The following is a 26249-nucleotide window of genomic DNA, read 5'->3' on the forward strand; positions in this document are numbered from 1 at the left end:
AGCTAATACACTTCAAATAGAACATGTTATTAGGACTAATTGGGAAACGGATTTTGCCCATGTAAATGGTTCTTTAGATAACAGGTAATTGATAAGAATTAACTGTGTATCAAGGGGACAATTCATTAGTCAATAATATCAAAAGTCCAGACAAACAGAATCCAAATAAATTACATTTTACTGTAAAGTAGTCCCCCCCATTTCAAAGTCACCACTTTTGCAATGAAACTAGAGGAGCACTTTGCTCACATAAATATAGCCACACCTCTCATGCATTCCACTCTGAACACAATGGAGATGAAAGTGTGTGATTTGTATTTGTAACATAGCTTAACAATTTTTCAGTCATATCGCTATGTCTGCAGTGTGACTATTAATAGTGATGTCTAGCATTGGCATCATGCCACAAACATATAGCATTATGTCCCACCTGGTCACATTATCCTGACACCAGGCTGACCAGTCAATGCTAACCTCTTAATGCTGAGCACCAAGCGAGTCAGCTCAGCTAGTACCATTTTTATAAGTCTTGGGTATGACTCGACTCGGATTGGAGCCCATGACCTCCTCCATCTGAGGTGGATCCTCTAACCACTTAGGCCACCTGAGCAACAGAGATGAATCTAAAATCATCAAGGGTTCGACATGCTTGTTGAGCTTAAGATCAAAGTACTGTAGACTGTTTTTGACCCCAAATTCAAAACGTTATGTCAAGCGAGAGAAACCAGAGGTGTAAACAGTTTTAAAAAATGATGTCACAACAAGCACTACAATATTTCTACCAGTTAGACTTGTCACCGACAAGCACTTAAAGGGTGAATGACTGAATAAAATTGTATACTGCATGGAGTACATTTTCATATGCGCGACCCGAAACTAATTTGCATAAGTTTTCATGCATCATCGCTTTCCAAGTGCATGAATTTGTACAAATTTTGCAATGGGGGCATTTCTGCTACATTCAGTTTAAGGAACAATGGGGAATACTCTAAAAGGGATTCTATTGTTGGCCCAGAAAAATGTTGTTCACTGGCTCTTCCGACTTTTTGTTTTGCAGCAGCCATTAAATCTACCAAAAATTGCCTGCCAAGATAAAAAAAGAGACTATAAATTTATAATACATACATAATGGATAATTCTTGCCCTTTGTACTTGGCTAATTCTTAGACCCCCACCAAAAAAAAAGAAACACAAATCACAGTGGCTCAAGTCAAAATTTATTCATTTCTCATCCGGATAATTTTAATATAAATGTTGATGCTTCATATTAAACAATTCTCATCTCAAATAAACAAATATATACAAAAATGTACTTCAACTTTGCTAGCATTACGTTTAAATCAAATCTTTCTCAATTTAACTATACCACATACATCACTCTCTCCCTTTATGTAATTCTACCAATTACAAATAAACCAGGTCAATTATACATCCAGAACATCTCTCTCTCCCTTAATGTAAGAATACTGTATATATGCATACCTGGTCAGTTATACAGCCAGAACATCACTCTCTCCCTTAATGTAACAATACTGTATATATGTAAATATACCAGGTCAACTATACATCTAGAACATCACTCTCTCTCTTAAAACAACTGCATACAAGTATAACAGATCAATTATGCATCCAAAACATTACACTCTCCTTCTTATTGTAACGAACATACACCAAATCTGGATCTAGACACAGATTATAGCAGGACAACACATCAAAATTACCTAATCCATTTGCAACATGTGACTATAGTACTTACCTATTTTTTATCTGTCTGGAGAGAGAACAGTACATGGAGACAGGAGGAGTAATAATAGAAACTTAATAAAATTCTGAATCCACTTTAACAATGTCACACGATCTTTAACATAAAGAACCAAATACATTAATAACCACATTCACTCTCAATTTATTCAATATTTACATATTTATTGATCTAAAAATAGAACACAAAACTAAGGGAAATATTAAAAACTGGAAATATTCATAACAAAGGGAAATGTTCATAACTGAGTAGCCAAAATAAAAATGAAAAAGCTCATAATAATGTTTCTAATGTTACTTAATCACACTGATGATCATAAATGTTATAACTGTACATCATGCAATGAAAATATATTTTCAGGCAGACTGTAAAGACAAATATTTTGCAAAAAATAATTTCAGTACAAATTACACTGTACAAGTGTTTATTTGAAAACAATTGTTTTATGGCAGAAACATGCCATTTTGATAAATGTTTGTCAAATCAAATCAAAGACAGAAGTTAAATCAAACTTTAAAATTTGAGGTTTATTTAAGGGGTTTTTTTTAAGTTAAAAAAAATATTCAAGGTTCAAGAAAAAAGCAGTTACAACATTATCACCATGGTGAGCATAAAATTTATTACAAATTTGAGTCTTTTTAAAAAAAAAAAATGAAAATAAAGATGAAACGAAAATTAATAAATAATTAAAAAACAAATTGGTGCAAGTGCTAAGAAATTTCCACTAAATAGTCATCGTGCACACAGCCCAGCAAATAATTACATTAATCCTTTACCTCATGTAAGCACCTTTGGACGCCCCTACCTGATTCGCATGGAAGCAAGTTTGACGCCTCATAACCATTCTCATACAAGCTCAGTTGGACACCTCCTGTAAACATCAGCCATTTTGAGATGGTTTTTGTAGTGCCACCTTCAGGGGAAAACCCCTATTAGATACTACATTCACTGATGTCAATGACCATTACATCAGATCACGTGGTCCCTGTTTAAGTTCTAGTTGTAATCTGCTATTTAAAGTAAATGGGTCAGATTTTCCCCTCTCCAAAATGGAGGCAGCGGATTTTGTTCAGTACCGCCTGGCATTTGCACTGTTAAAATCACAACTATAAGAGCTTCAAAAAAATAGGTAAAGGCTCTGATGTTGATGTAGGCATCAGTGAGTTTTTATAATTTATCAAATTTAGGTGAGTGTGAGAAATGGCAGCTACGGTTGGTCACATGGCTTCACAGACTTGATGGTGAATGAGTTCTCTCAATATCTTAAAGCACATAAAAAAATTCTCTCATGAAAATTAATTATACAAGTATAGTGATCAGATTTTATTCTTAAATCTTTTTATACATAATACTGTACCAAAAATGTGAAATGGTTCAAACTGATGTTGAACGTAATATGTACTACACTGCTGTAACAGCTGACTGGCAGGCCGATCTGTATGGAGTCCAATAGGTAACAGGTGTTCCATTTAAAACGCACTGCACTGTGTAACTTTGGTACATGTACATCAACTGCCTACAAAGCCATACACTATGAGGTAAAGGGTTAAAGAACTTTAAACCTTTAGCTAATGTCATATTTAGGCCTGCAGTTTTATATGTAGCTAACACACAATACACTGTATATTATATACAACATCCTGTCCTAACACCTATATATTTTCTTTAATATGGATTTTTAAGCTCCTGAAGCTTCTCATCCAGCAGCTTTGCAAGAGCCTTGATTTCCTCCTCTTTATCCCCTGCACACTTTCTATCTGCATCATGCAGAAGAAAACATCACTGTCCCTTTCCAACCTTCATGCATACTCTGGTTTAAAGCCAAACTTACTTGGAAACAAGTTTTCCTATTAATACCAGCGAAGTATACAGTGTGAGAAATAGACCCTGATATTTTTGTTTTTGGGTCAATGTCTTGCTGCCTAAATAATGGTATTGTGTAGTGTGTTCGAATGACAGAGGAATGAGAGGTTAAATTTTAAGGAATATTTCACACATCTGGCAGCCCATATCAATGCTTTTCTACAAATTCAAGTCATATTGCCTTAGTCGGCCTTTACTTACTCTAATGTCATTTTCTAATAAATTCAAATTCTGACAGATGCAAATGGACATGTTTTCAAATTCTTCTTGGCCTACATTTCAGTTGTAAGTATTATCTCTGCTTTTAAATAAGGTGATTAGTTGTTAAGCATTGGAAAGAAAAATGGCCATATCACTTCAGGATACCTATCAAATAACCACATGCTATGCAAGATTGTACCACTGCTGTACCTCTTGAAAACAGGACTTCTGTATGCTCCTCAGGCAAGGTGGCACCAACGATTGAAAGTCTGCATACTCTAATGCTAGAGACACCGCATGCTGAGGTGCTAAAGGCAGTCAAGAAAGACAAAAGTAAAATGAAAGAGGTGGTGCTGGTCAAATCTTGGTCCATAGCAGCACATCTTTCCCTGTATATTCATTTATAAAGCATGATTTTTTCCCCCCATAAATTTAAATGATGCAAGCATAGGTCAATTTATCTGCCAGACACATTCATTAAAACATTTTACGTTACAAACCAAACATTAACAGCAAACCTTATGAAACTTCAGTTTTGTACACCATGATGTTAGCGATAGATGATAAAACTGCATCTGTTTCAAAGCAATGCACCTGCCACAGAGTCCGAAACTTCTGAGCAGTTTCTTTAAAAATGTATTACTTGTCTAAGTGTTTAAGTATTCTTGTTGTTTCCAAGTAAATCTCTCAATTTTGATGGCAAAAGAAATCCTTAAACTATAGTCCTCAAATAACATTGTCATTGAAAACTGTCCACCAATTTAATGCTGATTAATGATGGTTTACTTATTAATCTAAACCACAAAACGATTGAGAAAAAATACTAAACTGGTCCATTTGTCTGTCATTAAAATTACTGAAACAGTTAACCAGCAAAATATGCCAACTGTTTTAACAGAGAGATAAATAAATTTTTAATCTAATACAAAATAAATACACGTCAAATAAATTTAAACGCATTTCAAATAATTTCTTGGGGTACTTAAATGTTTATGGATCTGTATTCTTACCTACTCGCATGAAAATAATTAGAACAACCTATAAGAAAGTATGTACACCTGTTCATGATTATAACCAATTATCATTGGAAAACTAGTCCTGTACACAAGGAATGATTTCCCTTGTAAATATCCATAAAAATTTACCTGTAAATTATGAAAGGTAATATAAAAGTCAATTATGATTGACGGGGTTGATTTAAGTATAGGTCAAACTACATGTTAGAGTAATCACATAGTAGAAGGATAGTCCTTTTTCAAGCACAATATGCCTTGACAGTGGCTATAATATGTTGCTGGCAAACATTGCAGTTCTGTAGTTTTTCTATGCATGTGGGACAAGCTGATAGGTGAGTGCAGGGTAAAATGACCATGCAGGCTTTTTCTTTAAAGCAGGTTTTGCATGCAAACTGATGGCGTAATCTCTTGAGCTCTTCTTCTATTGTCTCATGATCTAAAAAATAAATGTACACAAATGTTAATTTTTTGCTGTTCTCTCTTATCTTGCTAATCAACCTATCATATTCAAATATTATACATGTAAACCACAGATACAGATATTTTATGTTCATTTATATATGAAGACAATGATGGATAAAATAGACTGACTGTAACAACTGATGGCTAGCTGAATTAGATGTACCCAGCTCAGATGTGTGTGGTGCGTGTGTGTGTTGGCAGGTGGTGGTGCCATAGAACTGAGAAACAAGTGTATTATATTATATGTTTCTACTTCAAACAGAGTTCTAGTTATAAAGCAGAACAAATTAACATAAACAGCATTTCCCTTTACACACATCTGTGCATCAGTGATGCACGTAGGAGAAAACTGATGCACACATTTTGTTGCCTTGTATTTTTTTTATGCAACAGATTCGCATAATGCAATCAGGATTTATTTAATATCCAATGCATTGGACAAGGGATGGCATTGTGTATTCTATAAGCATAGGCATCGACTGGTTACCTGCTTTGTTTGCTCCCTGCATTGTGCTCCTCTATTCGTATGGCAGAGTGCAATGCAGGGAACACACGAAACAAGGAATCAGACTAGCATAGGCAATGTTATGACAGAATAGCTTCCCCATATCTCACGAGCACTCACATGATTTCCATTGACCTCAGCTATATACCACCTAGGTGTTTAAGCTCAATGCTTGTTGCATTAGCAATTGATCTCCAGATTAAAATGCTGTGCACTAAGAATTTTTAGCGAAGAAACTGAAAAAAGCAGAACACAAAAGAGCAACTGTGGCTCTAACTTTAATGAAAAATGAAGAAAATAATTCCCTTGACTGGAATACGGCACATCCTTTAGGATTACCGGTGTGACTTCTGTTCGTGTGATTGCAAGATTGCAAAAGTGAATAATCCTTTTGCGACAGGGTTTAAGAATTTTTAAAAATCTGCCCTCATTCGCCACAAGATATACGGAGAACACATATATCCCAACTTTCGGAGACAAATGTGTTATTCGGATTACAAAGTCAGGGGTCATTGCAGATTTTGTTGGTTTTTAACCTTGCTACAGTAAGTTCAAGTGTAACTTATTAGAAAGAAGATTAATCATTAGCATTTTTGATTTTTGGATAAATGTGTTCTATGACGAAGTACAATGAAACCTATGATAGTACACATTTTATGAAAGGCAGTAACTTAACTGCCATTTGATTAAAAAGATTTATTAGGCTTTTTGTATTGGCCTGTATGTAATGTGTTGGTCTATAATATTGCTTCAAAACGATTATAAGGAGACTGTTAAAAGTATGACTTTAATAGGAGAATGAACTAATCAAATTATTCTTTGAATGGACAATGCATTTGTTTGTTAATTGTTCATGTTGGTTTATTTGTATGTTTAGAGAGAATGTTGTGCAAGTCACAGTATCCTATGTCAAGCTGAGTTAGATGAAATTTGTCAGTACATTTTTGACCCCCACATTTTTTATTTGACCCCCAGTTCTGACACCAGGGTTTATTTTTTATCCTCAATTTTACACCCCTCTGGGATACACTGATAAGCTTGATATGCAGATTCATGGCAAGTCATAAATCTTGAACACTGTCTGAAAATTTCTTAATTCCAAGATCTGGGACATGCCTTTTACCTTTCAACCCAGATATTATTAACACAAAACTGTCTGGCAGATTTGAGAAATTAAACTGTAATTGAACAGGAAATATATTTACTGTTGTAACAAATTCCTCTGAGAATAATATATATTATATTACATGCTTGGTGTCACTTCACATAAAAATAGCTCTTAGCATCCACAGGACAAGATCAAGCATACACGAATAAAAATCTAGGACCTAATGGATCAGGAATTTCTTGTAATGCTCTTGCTATTTATTAAGATACAAGTCTACCAAATTTCATCCATGGATTAAGAATTTATTTTAACACCCTTGCTATTTATTAAGATACAAGTCAACCAAATTTCATCCATGGATTAAGAATTTCTTTTAAAGACCTTGCTATTTATTAACATACAAGTCTACCAAATTTCACAGGTATACCAAATTTCATCCATTTATCTCACAGCTCTTAAGATGGAAGTCGGAAGGAAAATGTGACACCTACAACACTGACCTGTGATCTTGGCCCGTACTGTAGATGGAATAGCAATAATTGTAGCAGTAGGAGGAGGAGGAGGAATAGGGGGAGAGGCTTAATAATAATACTGTCTTTATTTAAAGTGGGTAACTCAATTAGTTAAAAACAACTAATCTCCCATAAGGCCTTCTACAAAATTAAAACTACAAAAAGAATGGGGGGGGGGGTTTGAAAATGAAGAAACTGAAGAAAGAAGTGAAATATAGGGGGATCTGACTTTTAGGGGTAATTATGTAATGAAAGCTCATTAATCTAAACTGTTTATCAAAATATATCAGCATCCGAGTCATAATTAATGATTTAGAACTGAATTCCATAATAATTGTTTGCACTGATTTGATTAACAATTTATTATTCTATATAATTGTTAATTCTCAACAAAGGTGACAGTGTGAAAAAGTGTCTGGATAAACAGAATTTTTTTAATACAGTAAAACCTGTCCTAGCAGACACCTATATAAAAAGAACACTGGGTCCTGTATTTGTGAAGCATTTTGAGCATGAAACTCCAGTTCAAGCTCAAAACTCCAAAACTGGATATGATACTTAGGATGAAAACTGCCATCAAAATCTGAGTCCATCAGAGTAACCCAAGAAAAAATGAGAAAGTTCTTTGATTCTAGTTTTATCTGAATAAAAAGTTTTAGACTGTCAAAGTTATAAGACTTTCAGCTTGAGCTAGAGTTTCTTTGTCAAAAGTTTCAAGAATATGGAGTCGACTCAAAAAGGATCACACCCTGTCAACCTCTTTTCTAAGTGAACTTACATGAATGAAATGACCCCTATATAAATAACATATATACATTCACTTACAAGTTGAGTCCTGCAAACTGCACTGACCCAGATCTGCTGTTACATAATGCACCAACAAATCTGAGTCTATGCAGTATGTCAGAGCTAATCAGTAGAACAATACTGACTCTGATCTGCCTGCATAGTATGCAATAGCAGATCTGGGTCAAAGTTGTTTGCACTTGGACTTGATTCAAAAATTAGTATATATATGTTAATTTTGTTTTTCTTTGGGATTCCCTATCTTTGTGATTGCTATTGTTATTTTGATCCATTTTCATACTTCTTTGTCTTGAAGTGTCTTTTTCTTTCTGTACGGGAACTTCTTCTGAATGCTGCAATTTCCTCTTACTGTCATCACCACTAGCCTCTACTGAGTGGCCTTGAGCAACCTGTAAAACGCAATACTGCTGATCACATCATTATATATTTGAGAGTGAAAAACAAACAATAATTGGTAAAATATATTAATACTTTTTCAATTTCATATTTCAAATCTTAAAAGATCATGACTTACTATCACATCATGATATATATATATACACACACACACACACATGGTTATAATGACAGCAAGCGAGACAGGCATTCTGTGGCCTAGAGCAGGAAATATGAATTGAAGTATGCCTCAAACGCAACAATTCAGGCATGGTGGGGTACAAAAATACAGACTGCACCATAACGATGGTCATCAGTTACTGAGGGTCTCAAAAAATTAAGGGACACCATCCCCACTGGATATTGAGAAAACAGGGCAGTGGGATAACAAAGTTATTTACTGGCTGAATACTCATTTTATAATCACACTGGGAACATTTGACAGTAAACAGGTTTTGCTCATGAAGCTACTTGCTTTTCTGTGTTAAGTTACTTTATTTTCAAGATGCCCAACCTCTGAAAGATCGATCAACATTATTTTAATAGATGTCAACAACCATCAAGTGTATGATAAAACACTGTGTACTGTCACTACTTTTCATTGTTGATTCACAACAAAAAATTCATTTTGTTAAAAAAATCTGACACATTATTTCATGAAACAACCATCAACATCAAAACTCAATGTTTTCTTTATTGTTCCGTAAGTAAAATACTGATGTGAGTATATTTTCATGCTTGAGGAAATCTCAGTGTGCCAATTCAACAATTTTATGTTCACAACCTACTCTGGAACTCTCCATAATGAACCATATCTGTGAAATAAAGGTTTTACTTACAAGTTACTCATATCACTGGGTATCTTTAATCAAATTTGAGAATGAGTAGCCTAATTTAAGGTGGTTTAATTATATTACTTACATATAATAAGATTCATAAGAGAGTTTGACTTAAGTCCAGGAGGGGAAAATGACCAGATGAAGCTAGTAATCTTCTGAGAGGTGCACATCTGGTACAAGGCCAAGCTGTATACTCTATAACCAAATTACACCCATCAATCATAAACCTATATAAAGGAAACTGAAATTTATTTTAACAATGCCTAAGATATGAGGTTTATTTTTTAAAAATAATCAAAACCAGTCAGGAATTCCTGAGAAATTTTTTTCTTTAAAAATCAAACCATATGCAAAATGCAAAACTGTGTCCAGTCTTAAGAGGAATCCAGGTTACAAAGGAGCTTGAAAACAAAATATACAGACAGTCTGAAGAGGAAGCTGGGTTACAGAGTAGACCAAACTATGCAGAGTTACAAAAGTTTCACTATTAAAATGACACTTTATCATTCTGGTAACTGGACAATCTAACTATTCTTACAATATCTTAACATGGGAACAGAAAAAGATGAGTGTATGTATTGGGGCTATTTTTTTTATACAGCACAATTAATTTCTTGACATCAATAGTAACATTTATGACCTATAACTCATGCCATCACACTCAAGTCACTCTTTTCTGTTCATGGGAGCAACATATAAACATGACACTTGTTTTAAATGAGTGTCATAATATTGCAGAAAACACAAAAACTGGGTATTTAATGGTGTGAATACAGTCTCAAAAGCTTAAAACTAAAACAAAGTTAACTAAATTGTAGTGTATCAGTGTTTCCCTTTACCCTCGTTTGTGCTTCAGAGACCCTCAAATTTTTAATTTGACCCCAGTTTTGATACCAAATTGTGTTTTTTACTCAGTCTGACCTCCAGTTTTGACACCAAGGAGATTTTGACTCTCAGTCTTGCACCCCTAGGTGATAAACTGGTGTATATCAATGTGGTCATAGAGGTGCATTAACTCCTCTTAAATTAAATACTAACTGTTCTTCTAAAATTTAATACTAATATAGTTTAACCAACACCTATTCAATCCCGATTACTGAATGCTCTGCGCTTTAACTGTTACCAAGAAACTTCCAAATGAAAATTAATAATCGCTATGGCCTTTAACAATTGTGGCCAGGTATTAAACTGGGTCAAGAAAGGAGCATGTCAGGTCGAGTCATCACAAAACTGAGGACAATACAAAATGTTCAACATGTGTAACCTTCATTGTGACATCACAGAGTGAGACATTCAATTCAGTTCATACTGGATCACACTTTTAGGTTAACCTTGTCCAAAACTGTCCACATTACTTTAACAGGGATTTTTGCAATATGTGTTTATCACTGGTGTAAATAATGACTTTCCAAAGGAATATGGATGTATGATGATCTAAATGATCTAAATAAAGTTAACAATTGTTCTTGAAAGGTATGTTTATCACTAAAAATTCAACTAATTAAACAGGAGTGAAAATTATAACCATTTTATAAGAGGTACAGCACAACCACTTAACTGCATGATTATCTATTTGTCATGATCTGCTTCAATACAATAAAATTTTAGAATGCATATAACTAATGAAGAAAAAGTGGTACTGGTATATTTGCTCTTGTGCAAAATAATTGCAGTAATCTTTTAAACTGTCATGCTTCACTGCATTCATCAGACCAGTATTACAGTATGTGCTTGTAGGGTGGGATGCATGTAGGAAAGCTGGTTCTAACCAACATCAAAATATACAGAAAGGATTGGCCTATTTTGGTGCTTTACTGTGGAGCAACACAGGTAGGTATTTAGTGCCAAGTCAACTGGCGTAAAGTTCCTTGCACAAGGACACCTTGAGAACTGATCCAGGGTGGTCCAATGGTAGGATTCGAGCCCACACCCTTGAAGTTGCAAATCCATCATAGTAACCACTGAGCCACTATGGCTCCTATACAAAATGAAGCAGTTAGAATTATAACAGATCTTTAGAAGTGTAAGCCCTGAATTTTCATACCAAGGTCATTGGTTACAATTAAAAGATCTCCAAAAAGTCTCCAAACTGGTTACATTTTGCAAATGGATATCATATGATACGAGGTATTTTAAATGCCATTATTCCACCAATGGTTACTTGACATGGGGACCAAAGGTATTCTTTAAGGAAGGAAGAGTTTAAATTTTAGAGTACCATTTTGTCATTTACAGCTACCAAATGAGGCTTTTTTTCTTACCGTTGTCAACCAAATTATTAAACAATCATACCAAACAAAAAGAGTCAACTCTAATTTTATATCTGCCTTCCACAAGCAATGAAATAAAAACAGGCAAGTGCCATCCTACTTCTCCATAGGCGAAAGAAAAATGGCTATTATATATGCTACAATGAGGAACCAAACTGCTGCCAATCTTCTGCATAGTTGCTCTGAATCAAATGAAATAGCATACCAGTTACTCTGAATGTTAACTATATAACAATCCTCAAATGCTCCTAATCAACAGCCTGCTCAAACTTGCAGTTTACTTTGACCTAGACATGTTTTTGTTTGGCAATCATACTCTTTAGGATATCATTAAGAGTGAAGGTTTTCATGCTATCTCACAATATTTGCACACAATCCCAGATTATTACATTATGCCTTCCAACTTTCATTTTTCCAAACAGTATCCTAAATAAATAGCTATATCATAAGCAATCCACAGGAGCAATTTTCTATTTTATCACTGTGTATACTTTTGACATTGTTCAATGTCACTGCCAGAAATACATGTACATAGTAACTGGTAACTTCTTCTAAAGCTGTGCAAAGTACAGCACTGCAGTGGAACAAATATGATGACTACCACACCTATACTGTAAATGTAGAATATTTCATAACTATGGATCAAGTAATTTTATTCTTCATTTACTGAACTGATATAAAGTATTTTGAATTCAAGCTGTGTTAATGTTCTCATCAAAGGCTCATGTTAGGGGACATTTTTTTTTACTACTATTAGTCTGTTATGGTAATACTCTCACTTTACATTAATTCCAACTGAGGTCACGAAATCATGGCAGCTGCAAGTAAGTCATGTCTTTCCTACAACAACAACTTCAAATCGGCACCTGAGGTGATTTGGAAAGGATGGCGTGGCCACTGTGATGCAACTGAGAGGGATATAAGTTAGGATCATGTGTTGTCAGCTTTGTCTATGCTTTGACCTTTATGTCATATTTGTATTGTAATTTGTATGTGCTTCAAATATATGTATTAATGATGTTTGACTATTAATACTTAATGTCTTTCTAAAATATGTTTTTTTTAACCATAATCATAATATTACTAATTTAAAAAAAAAAACTCTTTCAAGTTAAACGTGTTTTATGGCATTTAGTAGAAAATCGGCAATATTTACTGAAAACACCACCTAAAAAATTTCAATGAAAAAATCACTAAAGTCCCTATCTACCTAGTTTTTTGGTCAGTGTCCCTGCATAGCGTCTGAAAAGCTGACAGCTGAGAGAATAAAAATTCATACCAAAATGCTGTTGCCAAAAGCCATTATTTTCTCACTTTTTACTATTAACAGTATTTTATTAACTACTAATTCAAAAACTTCTACAAACCTCATCCACATCACTATTGCCAAGATTCATGCCACCCATTCTGTGTTGCAGGACATATTCACATGTGGGATGAAACCTTTCATGCTCTGCCCAAGGATCATCCTCAGTTGTCCACCTAGACAGTTCTACTCCACAGGAGTAACATGTGACCCTGTCTCCTTCTCCTGCAATACAGTATATTTATTGTCTTTTATAACATCTGTAGAAAGACTAATAGATGTTCAAAGGTATGAATGCATGGCTACATACACAGAATGAATGCAAAGAGAAAGGTACAGATGCATGGCTACATGCACAGAATGAATGCAAAGAGAAAGGTACAGATGCCTGGCTACATGCATAGAATGAATGCAAAGAGAAAGGTACAGATGCCTGGCTACATGCACAGAATGAATGCAAAGAGAAAGGTACAGATGCATGGCTACATGCACAGAATGAATGCAAAGAGAATGAATGCAAAGAGAAAGGTACAGATGCATGGCTACATACACAGAATGAATGCAAAGAGAAAGGTACACATGCTTGGCTACATGCATAGAATGAATGCAAAGAGAAAGGTACAGATGCTTGGCTACATGCACAGAATGAATGCAAAGAGAAAGGTACAGATGCTTGGCTACATACACAGAATGAATGCAAAGAGAATGGTACAGATGCAGGGCTACATACACAGAATGAATGCAAAGACAAAGGTACAGATGCATGGCTACATGCACAGAATGAATGCAAAGAGAAAGCAGGGATAGTCCTGGCTTTTAAAAAGCTGTCGCCAAAAAAATCGCCAACCTCAATATTTTGTCGCCAATTTTCAAAAAGTGTCGCCAGAACAAGCAGTGTACATTTTTTCAAGTGGTAATTTAGTCTGTTAATGTAACAGGCAATGAAAATTACAAAAGATGAGTTAGTTAATACTCTAATTACAACAAGCATTAACAAAAGGTTACAAAGTGTTGCATGAAGATCCGTCGCGATTTTAGGGCTGCCCACTTGTTGAATGCAGTTTTAAAGTCTAATTTTTCACATCTGTACAAGCTGATTCTCATTAAATTCTCGAGAGATGAGATGCAGAGTTTATTTCTGATGTCAGTTTTTATGAGGTTCATCTTACTGAATCCACGTTCACAGTCTACAGTGCTGACAGGTGACACCAGTAGTCTCTCAGCAGCCCCCCCCCCCCAAAAAAAAAGCTTGTACTGAATTGCTTCCTAAATCCCAAGAATGATCACTGAATGCTGTATACATTTTCTCGACAAGCAAAATAGGATCTCCATTCCCACGAATGAAACTTACACGAGTCAACACCTGGCAATATTGGACCGTATATATAAGCATAAATTCACACCCAATTTAGGGATTCTTTCACTCCTGTATTTTGAGAAATAAATAATTATTATTAATTATGCAAAACTGTTTTTTTTTTTTTTTTTGGCTATTTCTTGTTGCGGAGTTTAAGTCTCTGCAGCTGTAACACGGATTGATGGCAAAAGGAAAAGATCAATGAGTAAAATGCTGCGCTGGCGACATATATAATTGTGATTGAGATTTTTTCCATTTGCTTTGTATTTATACGCAGTAGTCGGTACTTCAAAGGTTATAAGTTTTCTATGAAGGTTCAGCAAAACTATTGTATTGGTATATGTCAACAACAGAAGAAAAAAAAAAACAACAGAAGGATTAGCCATTCAATTAATTGTATCTGTTCTATTCGCGTCTTCAGAAGTCGGTCAGTTGTAGGTATAGTTCGGTAGCATGATTGACTGTAACACAGTATACAGTACTCAGCCCAGATGTCAGCATAAGCAGATTATGATGTAACAATGCATGGTAAAGATGGGGTTGTCAATACGAACAAAGGATTGTTTGTGTAACAGATTGATTCCAATGCATTGCTTAGTCAAGTTTGTGGCTTCCTTTCATTCTCCCTTTTAATTTATCCAGTCCAAATCCATGATTGTATGTACAAATTAAATAACCAAAAAGTCTGTCGCCAAAAAAATCGCCAGATGGGATATTTTTGTCGCCAATAAGGAAAAAAATATCGCAATTTGCGACATTGGCGAAGCCCAGGACGATCCCTGAGAAAGGTACAGATGCCTGGCCACATGCACAGAATGAATGCAAACAGAAAGGTACAGATGCATGGCTACATGCACAGAATGAATGCAAAGAGAAAGGTACAGATGCATGGCTACATGCACAGAATGAATGCAAAGAGAAGGTACAGATGCATGGCTACATGCACAGAATGAATGCAAAGAGAAAGGTACAGATGCATGGCTACATGCACAGAATGAATGCAAAGAGAAAGGTACAGATGCATGGCTACATGCATAGAATGAATGCAAAGAGAAAAGTACAGATGCTTGGCTACATGCATAGAATGAATGCAAAGAGAAAGGTACAGATGCTTGGCTACATGCATAGAATGAAAGCAAAAAGAAAAATACGGATGCATGGCTAGATGTACAGAATGAATGCAGAAAGTCATAAATAGATAAAGAAAGGAAGAAAACAGGGTAAATGGATAAAAAGGCTGGATGAATAGATTAATTAAATAATGGACTGTGAATGGATGAATAAATATTGTGCATGGATTGCTTAGTGGCTATGGACTGATATATATATTGATGTACAACGCGTGACAGTTTTGCACCTTTATTTGTATCATGGTTCTTTTATAAAAATAATATTTGAAACTGTTAACTTTTTCTGGAAGAGAAAATTTTTGCAACTGAAGAATGGAGAGAATAATGACTGGATGAATGAACACATGATTAAATGCTCCACTCTCTAATGTTGTTTATGTTAATAGACCATTTGTTATTTAAAGTAACTCATTTTGAGAGTGAAGCCACCACCAGCATATATTCTCGTATGTTCCAATGAGGATGTGCCATAAAAATGCTCAAAACACCAAAACAGAAAATGGGCACACTCCTCATTTTACAAACATTCAATAAAAGAATTTTTGCATTATAACTCGTATGAAAAATTGTTACTCCTTTTTCATTACATGTAATGAATTTTTTACTACAATAAGTACACCAAGCTCATTAAGCATAAACTGTCCTACCTGCCCACCATTCAGTGACTGTCTTCACACATGTACTGTACTGTTTGTTGTGCACACTCTAACAGTTAATCAACACACATCTATGTTGAATAGCGCTATTGTATTTTATTTTTCATTTTTGTTATTTTTTTCCTAAAACTATGTGTTAATTAGTACTGTTAATTTCAAATTAATTAATGTTCATTATAATAAACAATTACATACATGCGTACCATATTTTTACCATTCTTTACCATTATTTATATACTGTACTGTCTGTATTATCACTGGATGCCTATCTTTAATTATTCCCATAAATGAATGGGAAATATATTTTCGTTCAACAAGTTTCTGCTTAACAAATAACTTTCAAGGAACTCATCCCATTCATAAAGTAATGTTTTTGGGTCAATGCCATTCTCAGCACTAGATAGGCTATACAGTACATGATGGTCAGTGTAATTGGTGAAGAAAGAAGCCAGGAAAACCCAGTAAAAACCACAGATCCACAAGAAGCTACTGGCAGCTTCTCACATAATCACACTGGCCAAGTCCGAGGCTTGAACCACACAGACAGAGGTGAGATGGCTGTGATCAGTAAAGGTAAGTGCTTTAGATCATTCTGCCACCCAGGGCCCCTTCATAAAATAAAAAGTCAGTATACACTCAAAACTGTTAAACCATCACCTCTTGAAAGGACAAAAAATTGGTCTCTATAAGTAAGATCACTTCTTAATGCAGGTTCATTTAAACTGATTTTAAAGAACCTTCACATCTGGCTGTTTACAACATGTGGCTCACTGAGACTAGCTTATACATGAAATCAGTCATTGAAAGTCATCGGTTAAATTAAGGATTAAAACAAATTAATATTTCACAAACTAAATGAGATCCATGATTACATGCCACTTTAAAAAATGTAACTGGTATTATGAGGGGCTTTATAGCATGGGATCTTTGTATGCAGGCAAATTCCCCAGGTTCATGCCACATGACACAGCAGTAATATACCACAAAGTTAGTGCTCACACAGAAAAACAGGTCAGATCTATACTTGGCACTGTCTGAACAAGGGATCCTCTTTGTTTGCTTTAAAAATAATGGATTTGCAATACAGTAGTTCTCCTAAGGTATAATGATTGGGTAACATATTTAAAGAAGAAATGTCTTTTAACAACTTCTGGCTACAAATTCAAAATACATTTTTTAAGAAAAAAAAAACAATTTATCATGTTTTTCTATGAGAAATGGGGATGGATCAAGCAAAGATTGAAACAGGTATATAACTGTAGATTAAGCTATGGATTTGATAACATTTTCCAGTTTTTTTTCTTTGCCAACTTTCAGGAGTTGCTTCACTGTTCTTCCTTATCACAGACAAATCAAAATTCCAAATATCATGTTTCAATCCTGAAGAATTAATGCCTAAAATTTAAACAGTCCTTGATCCGAAATCTAAACTAAATTTATTGCATACTCTTACATTTGATTTTGCTAATGCCAAAAAAAAACTGCCCTAGTCTATTCTAAACTGTTTGTTAGTCCTGATAGTCTATACAATTTCCTATCAAGTTGTGTGATCTGTGACAAACAAGATTGTATGCACCAGTGATCGACAATTGCTAAATTACTGTCGAAACCTTATCAGCCAATATTACACCTGTGGGTATAACTGAATCAAGGTTAGATTGTTGTGAGACTATAGACTTGTGAGACCATCTTTGACATGTATGAAAGTGGAAGAGGGAATCAATTATGGAGTGACTGAAATAACTTTTTCTCAAATATTGGCATTTGTTTGATTGCCCATCAAATTATAATCAAAAGAAACAAAACTGTGGAAAATATGGTGGCTCATGAAGACATGTCAAAGGTAAGTAGAAGTACTTTGTGTTTAATTTGTGATTAATATTCTTTAATTAGTGAAACATAAAAAATGTAGTGTTTAGTTAATTTTTTATAAAGTAATTTATGCTCTGTGATTTATTTTGTGTTTTGGAATTATTCAAGACTTAATAACGAGATGGAATGATTTTTTAAATATTATATGTATATGTGAACTGTTAAATCACAATGGCTCAAAGAAATAAATTTTCTTTTCTGTCTCAGTTTCAGAAACAACCTTCCAGAGATAATCATTCAAAATGATACAAATTCCAAAGAAACAGTGGTTAGTAACAACCCTGAAGAGAATGTATCTCCCGAAGTTGAAGAAAAAAAATCTGTAACAGCAGTTTGCTTCATAAATAATCTCAGCTAAGAGCTCCTGCCTTGAAAAACGACTCGAGATTTCAGTTTTGATTATCAAGAGTTTCGTTGTAATTCAGGGGATTTTGGCATCAGGGCTAAATTGATTATCCGGTTTTTAAATCAGCAAAGAACCCTGTAATTTTCTATATCCTTTATCTTGTCCAATATCAAATTCCAATCACCAGAAGAAACAAAAAAATCTTTCACAAAATTTTGGCTCAGCTTTATTAGGCCCATATATATTATTCAATGTAATGCTCTTTCCTTGAACTGTTAGATGAACAATGAAAAAGTAACATCTAATTTTATTTTGATTGTATCAACTTATTTTATAAACAAAACTGATTCTAAATAAAAGTGCCACCATCAACCAACCCTGATTATTCTTATAGAAACCAAACTCAGCATCAAATACCCATCCAGATTTAACATACCATATAACTCTTGTTCTTTAATATATTAAGATCTTGTAGGCACATTATATTGTTATTTCTTTTCCTAACAACAGTGAAAATATGCCTCAATTTCTTACACCATGTCTCCCTCGATAACTCGCGCACAACAGGGTCCAGAAAGATAGACCGCACAATAAGCGAGTTACTTAGGGAGCACCAAAGAATAAGTGATACCATCACCACTGGACATCAAGGAACTGCAGGCAGGATTGGGGTGAGGGGGGTGTAAATGTACTGTTTAATATTTGGTAACTTGTTTTATAATTGCATTGAGAATAGATGTCAATAAAGTGCTTTTTCAAATGAATTTGTTATTCTGCATAAATTACATTTATTTTCAAGATGCTCAACATCTGACAGATAGTTAACATTATTCCAATCAGTTTCAAACAAATTCATGTGTACGGAAGACATTTGTGAATTGTTGTTGTTGTTCTAGGGTTTAATGCCATTTTTCAGCACAAGATAGGCTATACATGGCAGCCAGTATAACTGGTGGAGGAAGAACCCTGGAAAACCCAGGGAAGAAGCAACGACCCACAAGAAGCTACTGGCAGGCTTCCCAATGTACCCACGCTAGCCGAGCCTTGGACTTGAACCCATGCTAGCCGTGCCTTGGACTCAAACCCACGCAGACAAAGGTGAGATGGCAGTGATCCGTAACGGTGAGCGCTTTAGACTACTTGGGGCCCCCCCATTTGTGTATTACATCACTGCCTTTTTGTTGTTGGTTAGTCTGGTTTCCTGCATTATATTTGGCTATGAAGTACAAAGCTGGGAGTCCATGAAATAGGGACCAGACTAACTGCTGATACACCAAGAATCAAGATTCGTTCTTCCAAAAACTAATAACATTTATTTCATGAAACAATCTTCTATGTTGAAACAAAATTTCTGGATTGCTCAATTAGTAACATACTAAAATACTGATGCTGTTGGTTCATTTAAAGTATTAGTGATAATTTTCCTCATCCTTGAGAATATCTTGAATCTGGAATTCTGACTTACTTCTCCACAATGATCCTATCTGTGATACAAAGATCTTTAGTTGACACTAGATTCATTTCACTAAAATTCCTTCCTATTTTTGATCTCATTTATGAATGCGTACGTTAATTTAAAGTAGTTTAATTATATTACATACACAAATATATTTATGACTGTGTGGTTGATGAATTGGAACAAGTTCAACCGATTTATGATTGGGATCACTAGATCTTATGCGTGTAGGATTTGCATGCCTTTTAATTTATCTTTTATTTAACTTCATTTATCTGATACAAAAGATGTAATTAACATTATAATACAAAGGAGGTTAGCTTTCAATTCAGTCCAACCATACAAAAAATACTTCCTCAAATTAGATATCAAAATACAGTTGTCACTTAAGTAACTTCTCAGTGAACATAGTTGTCTTGGTTGACTGATGCATTTTACATTTGAATACAACAGGACACATTGCATTTATGATGATTACACTTAAACTAAACTAAAATTTAGAATTCAAATGCAAATTTTGCTTGATAAAAAAGTTTCCTAATTGATATTTACTTATTAAATAATGCCTCCAGCATTGCGTGACATTGTCATTGATCAAATTTTTGTTGAACGTCATTATTTATGTGTACTAAGAAGGTCATTTGGAAAGAACATGCAACAAAGTATAAGACTTCATTCTAGTGAGGAGTTTATCCCTAGAAACTCACTAATGCTTGGGACAGAACTTCATATTAAAAGTTGATTAAGGTTTACGGGGGTTTACAGGTCATATAAACCATTTTCAAAGATAAAATAAGAGATACGTTAAGGTTTTGTTTACAAGTTCAACAAATAGGGCTAATATTTGTATTTTCTAGTTTAAAAAATGGGGTCCATACCTGACTCCGTGTTATAAGTGGGTTCATGAGTTATCGGGCATGAGTTATTGAGGGAGTGGTGTATTGGCTAACTTATAAAGTATTGTGAATATTCTAAAATGGCTTTACATAGTAAATCTTTATCTAAAATCAGTATACCAATTAACAGCCTGTATTAATGACAAAAGATCGAAGTGAATACATTATCTTATTCTCATAAAGATCAATATCAAGTTGACAATTCTACAAAAAGATTATAAGATAATCAATAAATTAAAATCAAACAATCAGTTGTCTGGTAGCTCAGTGGTTAACACTCCAGACTTGTGACTGAAAGGGTTCGGGTTCAAATCCTAACACTGGACCCACCTTGGTTAGCTACTTTGCAATTTTTACCTCTTCAACGTCATTCCTATATATTCTTTAAGATCAACTGAATATCAAACTATCTAACATGAAAGTCATTACAACATGTCCTATTTATCACTCTTCAAACCCAAAGATTTACCACCAACATGTTCCAATAATTTCTGGTCTATGCATGTTTCTACACTATTCAAAGTCTAGGTGAACAAGCTCATCATCTTCTACATTTACAATGCAAAAAGTAACAATTATTTTCATAAGGGAAAAGCATTGCCATTTATGTATTATTGTTATGATCTATCGGTAAAGAAACACACAAAAACTGTTTGCCAATAAACACAGCTCAAGGAAAAACATTCCCAAATATACTGACTGGCTACCTATTGTTTAATTATTACTGTCATTCTAAAATTTAAGCAGGGTTGAAACAATTTATCAGTATATTGATGCATTACTGCTAATCATATTGAAATGAGAGGTAGAAAAAAGTATGCATGTTCTTTTACTCTTCAGCAGTTGTCAATAATTATTTGCTTTGTTATACTTTAAATTGAGAATTCATCTGAAACAGCGTCACAGGTACTCATTTTTGTTAGTAATAATGAAAACATATTGAGAACACTGACTCGACTTCTACAAATTTACACAAAGTGACATAGTTCATAATATCCATTACCCACCAATGCCATGCAGATTGTTTTATCCCAACAGTTTGTCCAGCATAGAGGTGACACTCCAAATGTACTCCACATGTATAATGAAGTACTTTACTCACTCATTTATTAACCACTTGCACAAATTTTCATTGTTGATTTGCATGTTGTCTGTGGTTGGATTTGAAACTGCACTGCTGCTGTCAGGCAGTGAAATATGTTACAATGAGTTCTCATTGGTGGCTGTTCTTTGTTCTGGTCCAGGGTAAACAATAACCACCAATCACAACTTAATGCAGCTTATTTGCTGCGAGACAAACAGGAAGTATTGGCAAACCAACAGAAAGGCTTAACACAGTCATTAATTGTATTGTACTTAAACAGAGATGCTGCCAGAGCATGCGAATCACATACAATTTATACCACATTTGCATGCTTGGAGAGCAGTGATGCGCAACAACTCCCTCAAATTATTTGAAAGTAGCACATACTGGCCACCCAGAAAACCCAAAATGGCTTGTGCACTGAGAATGGCATTAAACCCCGAAACATGCTGGATGAACAAAAACAGATGGCATGCCAGTCAAATGTTGAAAAGGCAGAATACCAAATCAAATTAAAATAGAGACAATTTAAAAGCAGAATGCAGTTATAGCCTATAAAACTACATAAATTATCCATACTGAAGTAACTGAGCAAATAAGAATAACAAAAAATGAAATAATTCTATCAAAATGTCTGTCTGGTGGCTAAAACGATTCCTGCATCTAATTGAACAGAGCAGCCTTAAATTGCATAAAATGCTATATAAAAATCACTTACATCTAATAGGTTGTCTGCCTGAAAGCATTTTTGTTACCTTGTCATGATGAGAATGGCATATAAGTTGATGCTAAGTATATGTCTGTCTGTAATCTGCATACTGGAAATACACTTAATAAATCATATAAAAGGGCACCACCTACCACTGACATACCTTTCATATGTGTATTGATAATGTATCCTATTGCTGGCTGTGTACATGTATCATGAATTGTATCAATACACAGCAGAGGTGTATCATTTCGCTCCTATCTATAAGGAAAAGAAAAGATCACACAAGACTTGAGGGTATATATAAATGTAGTGTAATTTAGCAATCCCAACTCAGCAGTATCCCTGACTTCACAATATAAATAAAACCGTACTCCATCACATTCTTTTACATTATGCTCTAACATTATCAGTCATTTTTAACATCTCAAGAGTCATCTCAAATAACATTATTATATTGATCTACGGTGGTGTTCTGGGGTTTAATGCCATTTTTCAGCACAAGATATGCTATGCATGGCAGCCAGTATAACTGGTGGAGGAAGAACCCTGGAAAACCCAGGGAAGAACCACCAACCCACAAGAAGCTACTGGCAAGCTTTCCCATGTACCCACGCTAGCCAAGCCTTGGACTCGAACCCACGCAGACAGAGGTGAGATGGCAGTGATCCGGAACGTTGAGCGCTTTAGACCACTCGGCCACTCAGGGACCCTATTCATTTATAAAGCATGCTTAAAAGACAGAGACAAACAAATGTAATCAAAATATGTTTTTCATTTTATTTATGAATTTCTTATTTCATTGTGTTAAGTACCATTTACTGTTGGTGAATTTCACTAAAACACTTTAGTCAAAGACCCAGACTGGATCAACACCAGGCCGCTTACGGTTAGTTGCAATAGACATGAGCCTATTCTGTTTGTCATATCTTCACTGATGACATACAATGAAAGTTTCAATTTCTTCCTTCAACTTGGGATCTTCAATATCTCCAAAGGAATTTGCAAATAATGGGATCCATCTGAATCTGCATGAAACGCATCACTCAAGACATTTACCCTAAGTTTGTTCCTGAATAAACGTGAAAACTTTCTTCTGGCATTCTTTAAGAGTTGCATTTTTGTTTCATTGTTAACACTGGGGTATTGCTCCACATTATCGACCTTACTTGACTGCAGCTTACTGGATGTGTTAATTCTACTATTTCTCCCATTTGTCTTCATTTGCTTTCTCCAAGGCTTACAGTCTTTTATCATCTTATCATTTTCAACTAGCAAGTTGAACAATTCAACCCCTACTTTTTCAAATGCCACACCAATCTGCTTCATTTATTCAAAATTTCCTAATTTCATCTTCTGCTTCTTTCAGAGATATTTTCAAATGCTCTTTTGATGTTAACTAATCCAATTTCTTATTCAGATATATGTCAGACACCACTTCAACCATGAAGATATACATTTGCCTCTATCGAGACCAATCCATCCTTCTCTTTCTCTTATTGATTTTGGGTTGCATCTGAGTACTATGAACTGCCAGACTGAGGCTTGCGCACTGTCTTGGAAGGTTTTACCGCTGCACACATTTTCTTTTCTTCTTAACTGCATTCTTTTGACTTTGATTTATTTAAGGGGGAAAGGAGGCATGACTAGTATTCAATGAAAGCTTTCAATACACCATGAGGTCAAAATATTATGTTCTGCATATGCATCTATGTACTTGGCACATGCAGATCGAGTGGAATGCTAACAAATAATAAATAAGAACATGGTTTAATCAAAGGCATAAATTATAAATGTTGCTTATAGTTCTTTAAATGTTCCAACATAATCAAATTCCATGAATGGTGGCACTAATAGGTACCTACTCTGGTCTCACTGCACTCAAGTGTTTGACTTGTATAACTGCCATTATATGTGCATAGTTGTCAAGTTCACCTTCAATAGAAAATTCACACAAAATCTGTTTCAAAATTCATTCTCTGCAAAAGTGCAGCACAGTACCTAGAAAAAGACTATACACAGTAACTTTCCATTCATTTCTGAGGAATTTGGAATATCTGACACACTGACAATTTATCAACCCTCCTTCACCTCAGCCACCTCTGAACTCTACTGTTTTGACTTTGAATTTTCTGGATGATGAAATAAGAACATGAAGAAGGAAAAGAAGACTGGATATGACCTGATGGATAGGAGGAGCTCTATAAAAGTTACAGAATTAATGACAAGACTAAAATAATACTGACCTTGATAGAAAAATCCAGCCTCTGCTAGTTCTTTGGGCTGCTGATGATTGCTACTTGGCCAGTTTCTAAATGTTTTTGATCTGTCAGAAACTGTGCAGTACTGGGGAAACTTGGCTCCAGACCTGTTGCCAGTCTGCTCAGCCATTTGAAACCAGACTCAATCCTCAATAACTGTCACCTAAAAAAGAAGTTCCACTTGATCTAATCACAGAATGTCATTTCATCTAAAATTAAAATTATGAAAAGTTTAGAGAAAAAAAACTAATACCAAAATATGTGTATCTATGCTATAAATATATGCAAGGAATGCAAACCCTCCTCCTTTTCTACTCTCCAGAGCCAACACATATTCATTCAACAGGCACAAATGGCCTTATACACAAGGTGAGAAAACAATGCTTCAAATTCAAAAATTATTATGACTGTATTTGTATGAAATCTGACTTGCATTCCTTATTTATTTTTATATATATATATATATATATATATATATATATATATATATATATATATATATATATATATATGTATATATAAATATATATATATAAGGAATGCAAGTCAGACTTCGAATGCCGAAGTATGTTTAAGTATTTTCATGTGGCGGATATATTTCGCAACAACTTCAAATGTATGTCAACAGAACATGAAAATGCGTCCATTTGCTAGTGTCATATTTTCATTCCGCCAGGATAAGAACAGCACAGTATGTATATTAATTGCAAATAAGTTTGTGGAAGAGTGTTGATATATGCTAACAAATGTGTGAGATATTCATGAAACTTTGACATCGGAACGCGCTATTTGGATAGTAAGACAGAGTCACAAAGCACTAAAACAAAACCAACATGTGCTATGTCTTACATTGTAGGACTACGTTGCCAGCTTTTAACTTCTACAATGTTATGTATTTTACCGTTATCATATGTAATCAACTAAGCTGTCGGAATGCAACTAAGAGACTTAGAATAATGCAAAGGAATTGGCAGTATTCCAATATCGCGCATATCAAACTTCAGGGAACTATTAGATGTAAAAATGCAATCTTGAACGGACATTTTAACCCCACCCCCACACCACACACACACACTGGAAAAATATAACAATGTAGAAAAGAACATTTAGCATATACTAATATAAAATACCTGGATAGAATTATTCCCCGTCCATTATAGCTATTCACGCTCAGCGGTTAGCTGTCATTTATGGCGAAAATGGGCTGACAAAACTAACTTAAAGCATGTTATTATTAATATGACTATAGACACTATATTTTTCATATGTAGATCATGTGAATAATGTAAAACACTAATAAAAATATACCTTTTGTTGCAAAAATATCCAATATTTCTTGTTACAAAATGGCGTATAGTTCTCAGGTGTGTTATCTTAGGCAATTACATCACAAAAAATTTCATAGTACACAGGTAATATGCAGTTTTAACATCCGGGCATTTTACCCGCAAAACGC

The 26249-nt window shown here is 34.6% G+C and overlaps 1 protein-coding gene across 1 annotated transcript; it reads right to left on the reverse strand.

Annotated features, from left to right (window-relative positions):
* Positions 1-1204: 1204 nt before the first annotated feature.
* Positions 1205-26249, reverse strand: LOC149788046 (baculoviral IAP repeat-containing protein 7-B-like). The gene is made up of 5 exons (XM_089974327.1): positions 26102-26249; positions 24779-24956; positions 13088-13251; positions 8517-8625; positions 1205-5278 (listed from the first exon to the last, which is right to left on the reverse strand). Exons 2-5 carry the CDS (start codon positions 24921-24923, stop codon positions 5082-5084), a joined length of 615 nt encoding a protein of 204 aa, XP_089830453.1. The 5' UTR covers positions 24924-24956; positions 26102-26249; the 3' UTR covers positions 1205-5081.

The sequence above is a fragment of the Sinohyriopsis cumingii genome, chromosome 11 (genome assembly GCF_028554795.1).
Source record: "Sinohyriopsis cumingii isolate HCF-2022 chromosome 11, ASM2855479v2, whole genome shotgun sequence".
NCBI classification, from domain to species: Eukaryota; Metazoa; Mollusca; class Bivalvia; order Unionida; family Unionidae; genus Sinohyriopsis; species Sinohyriopsis cumingii.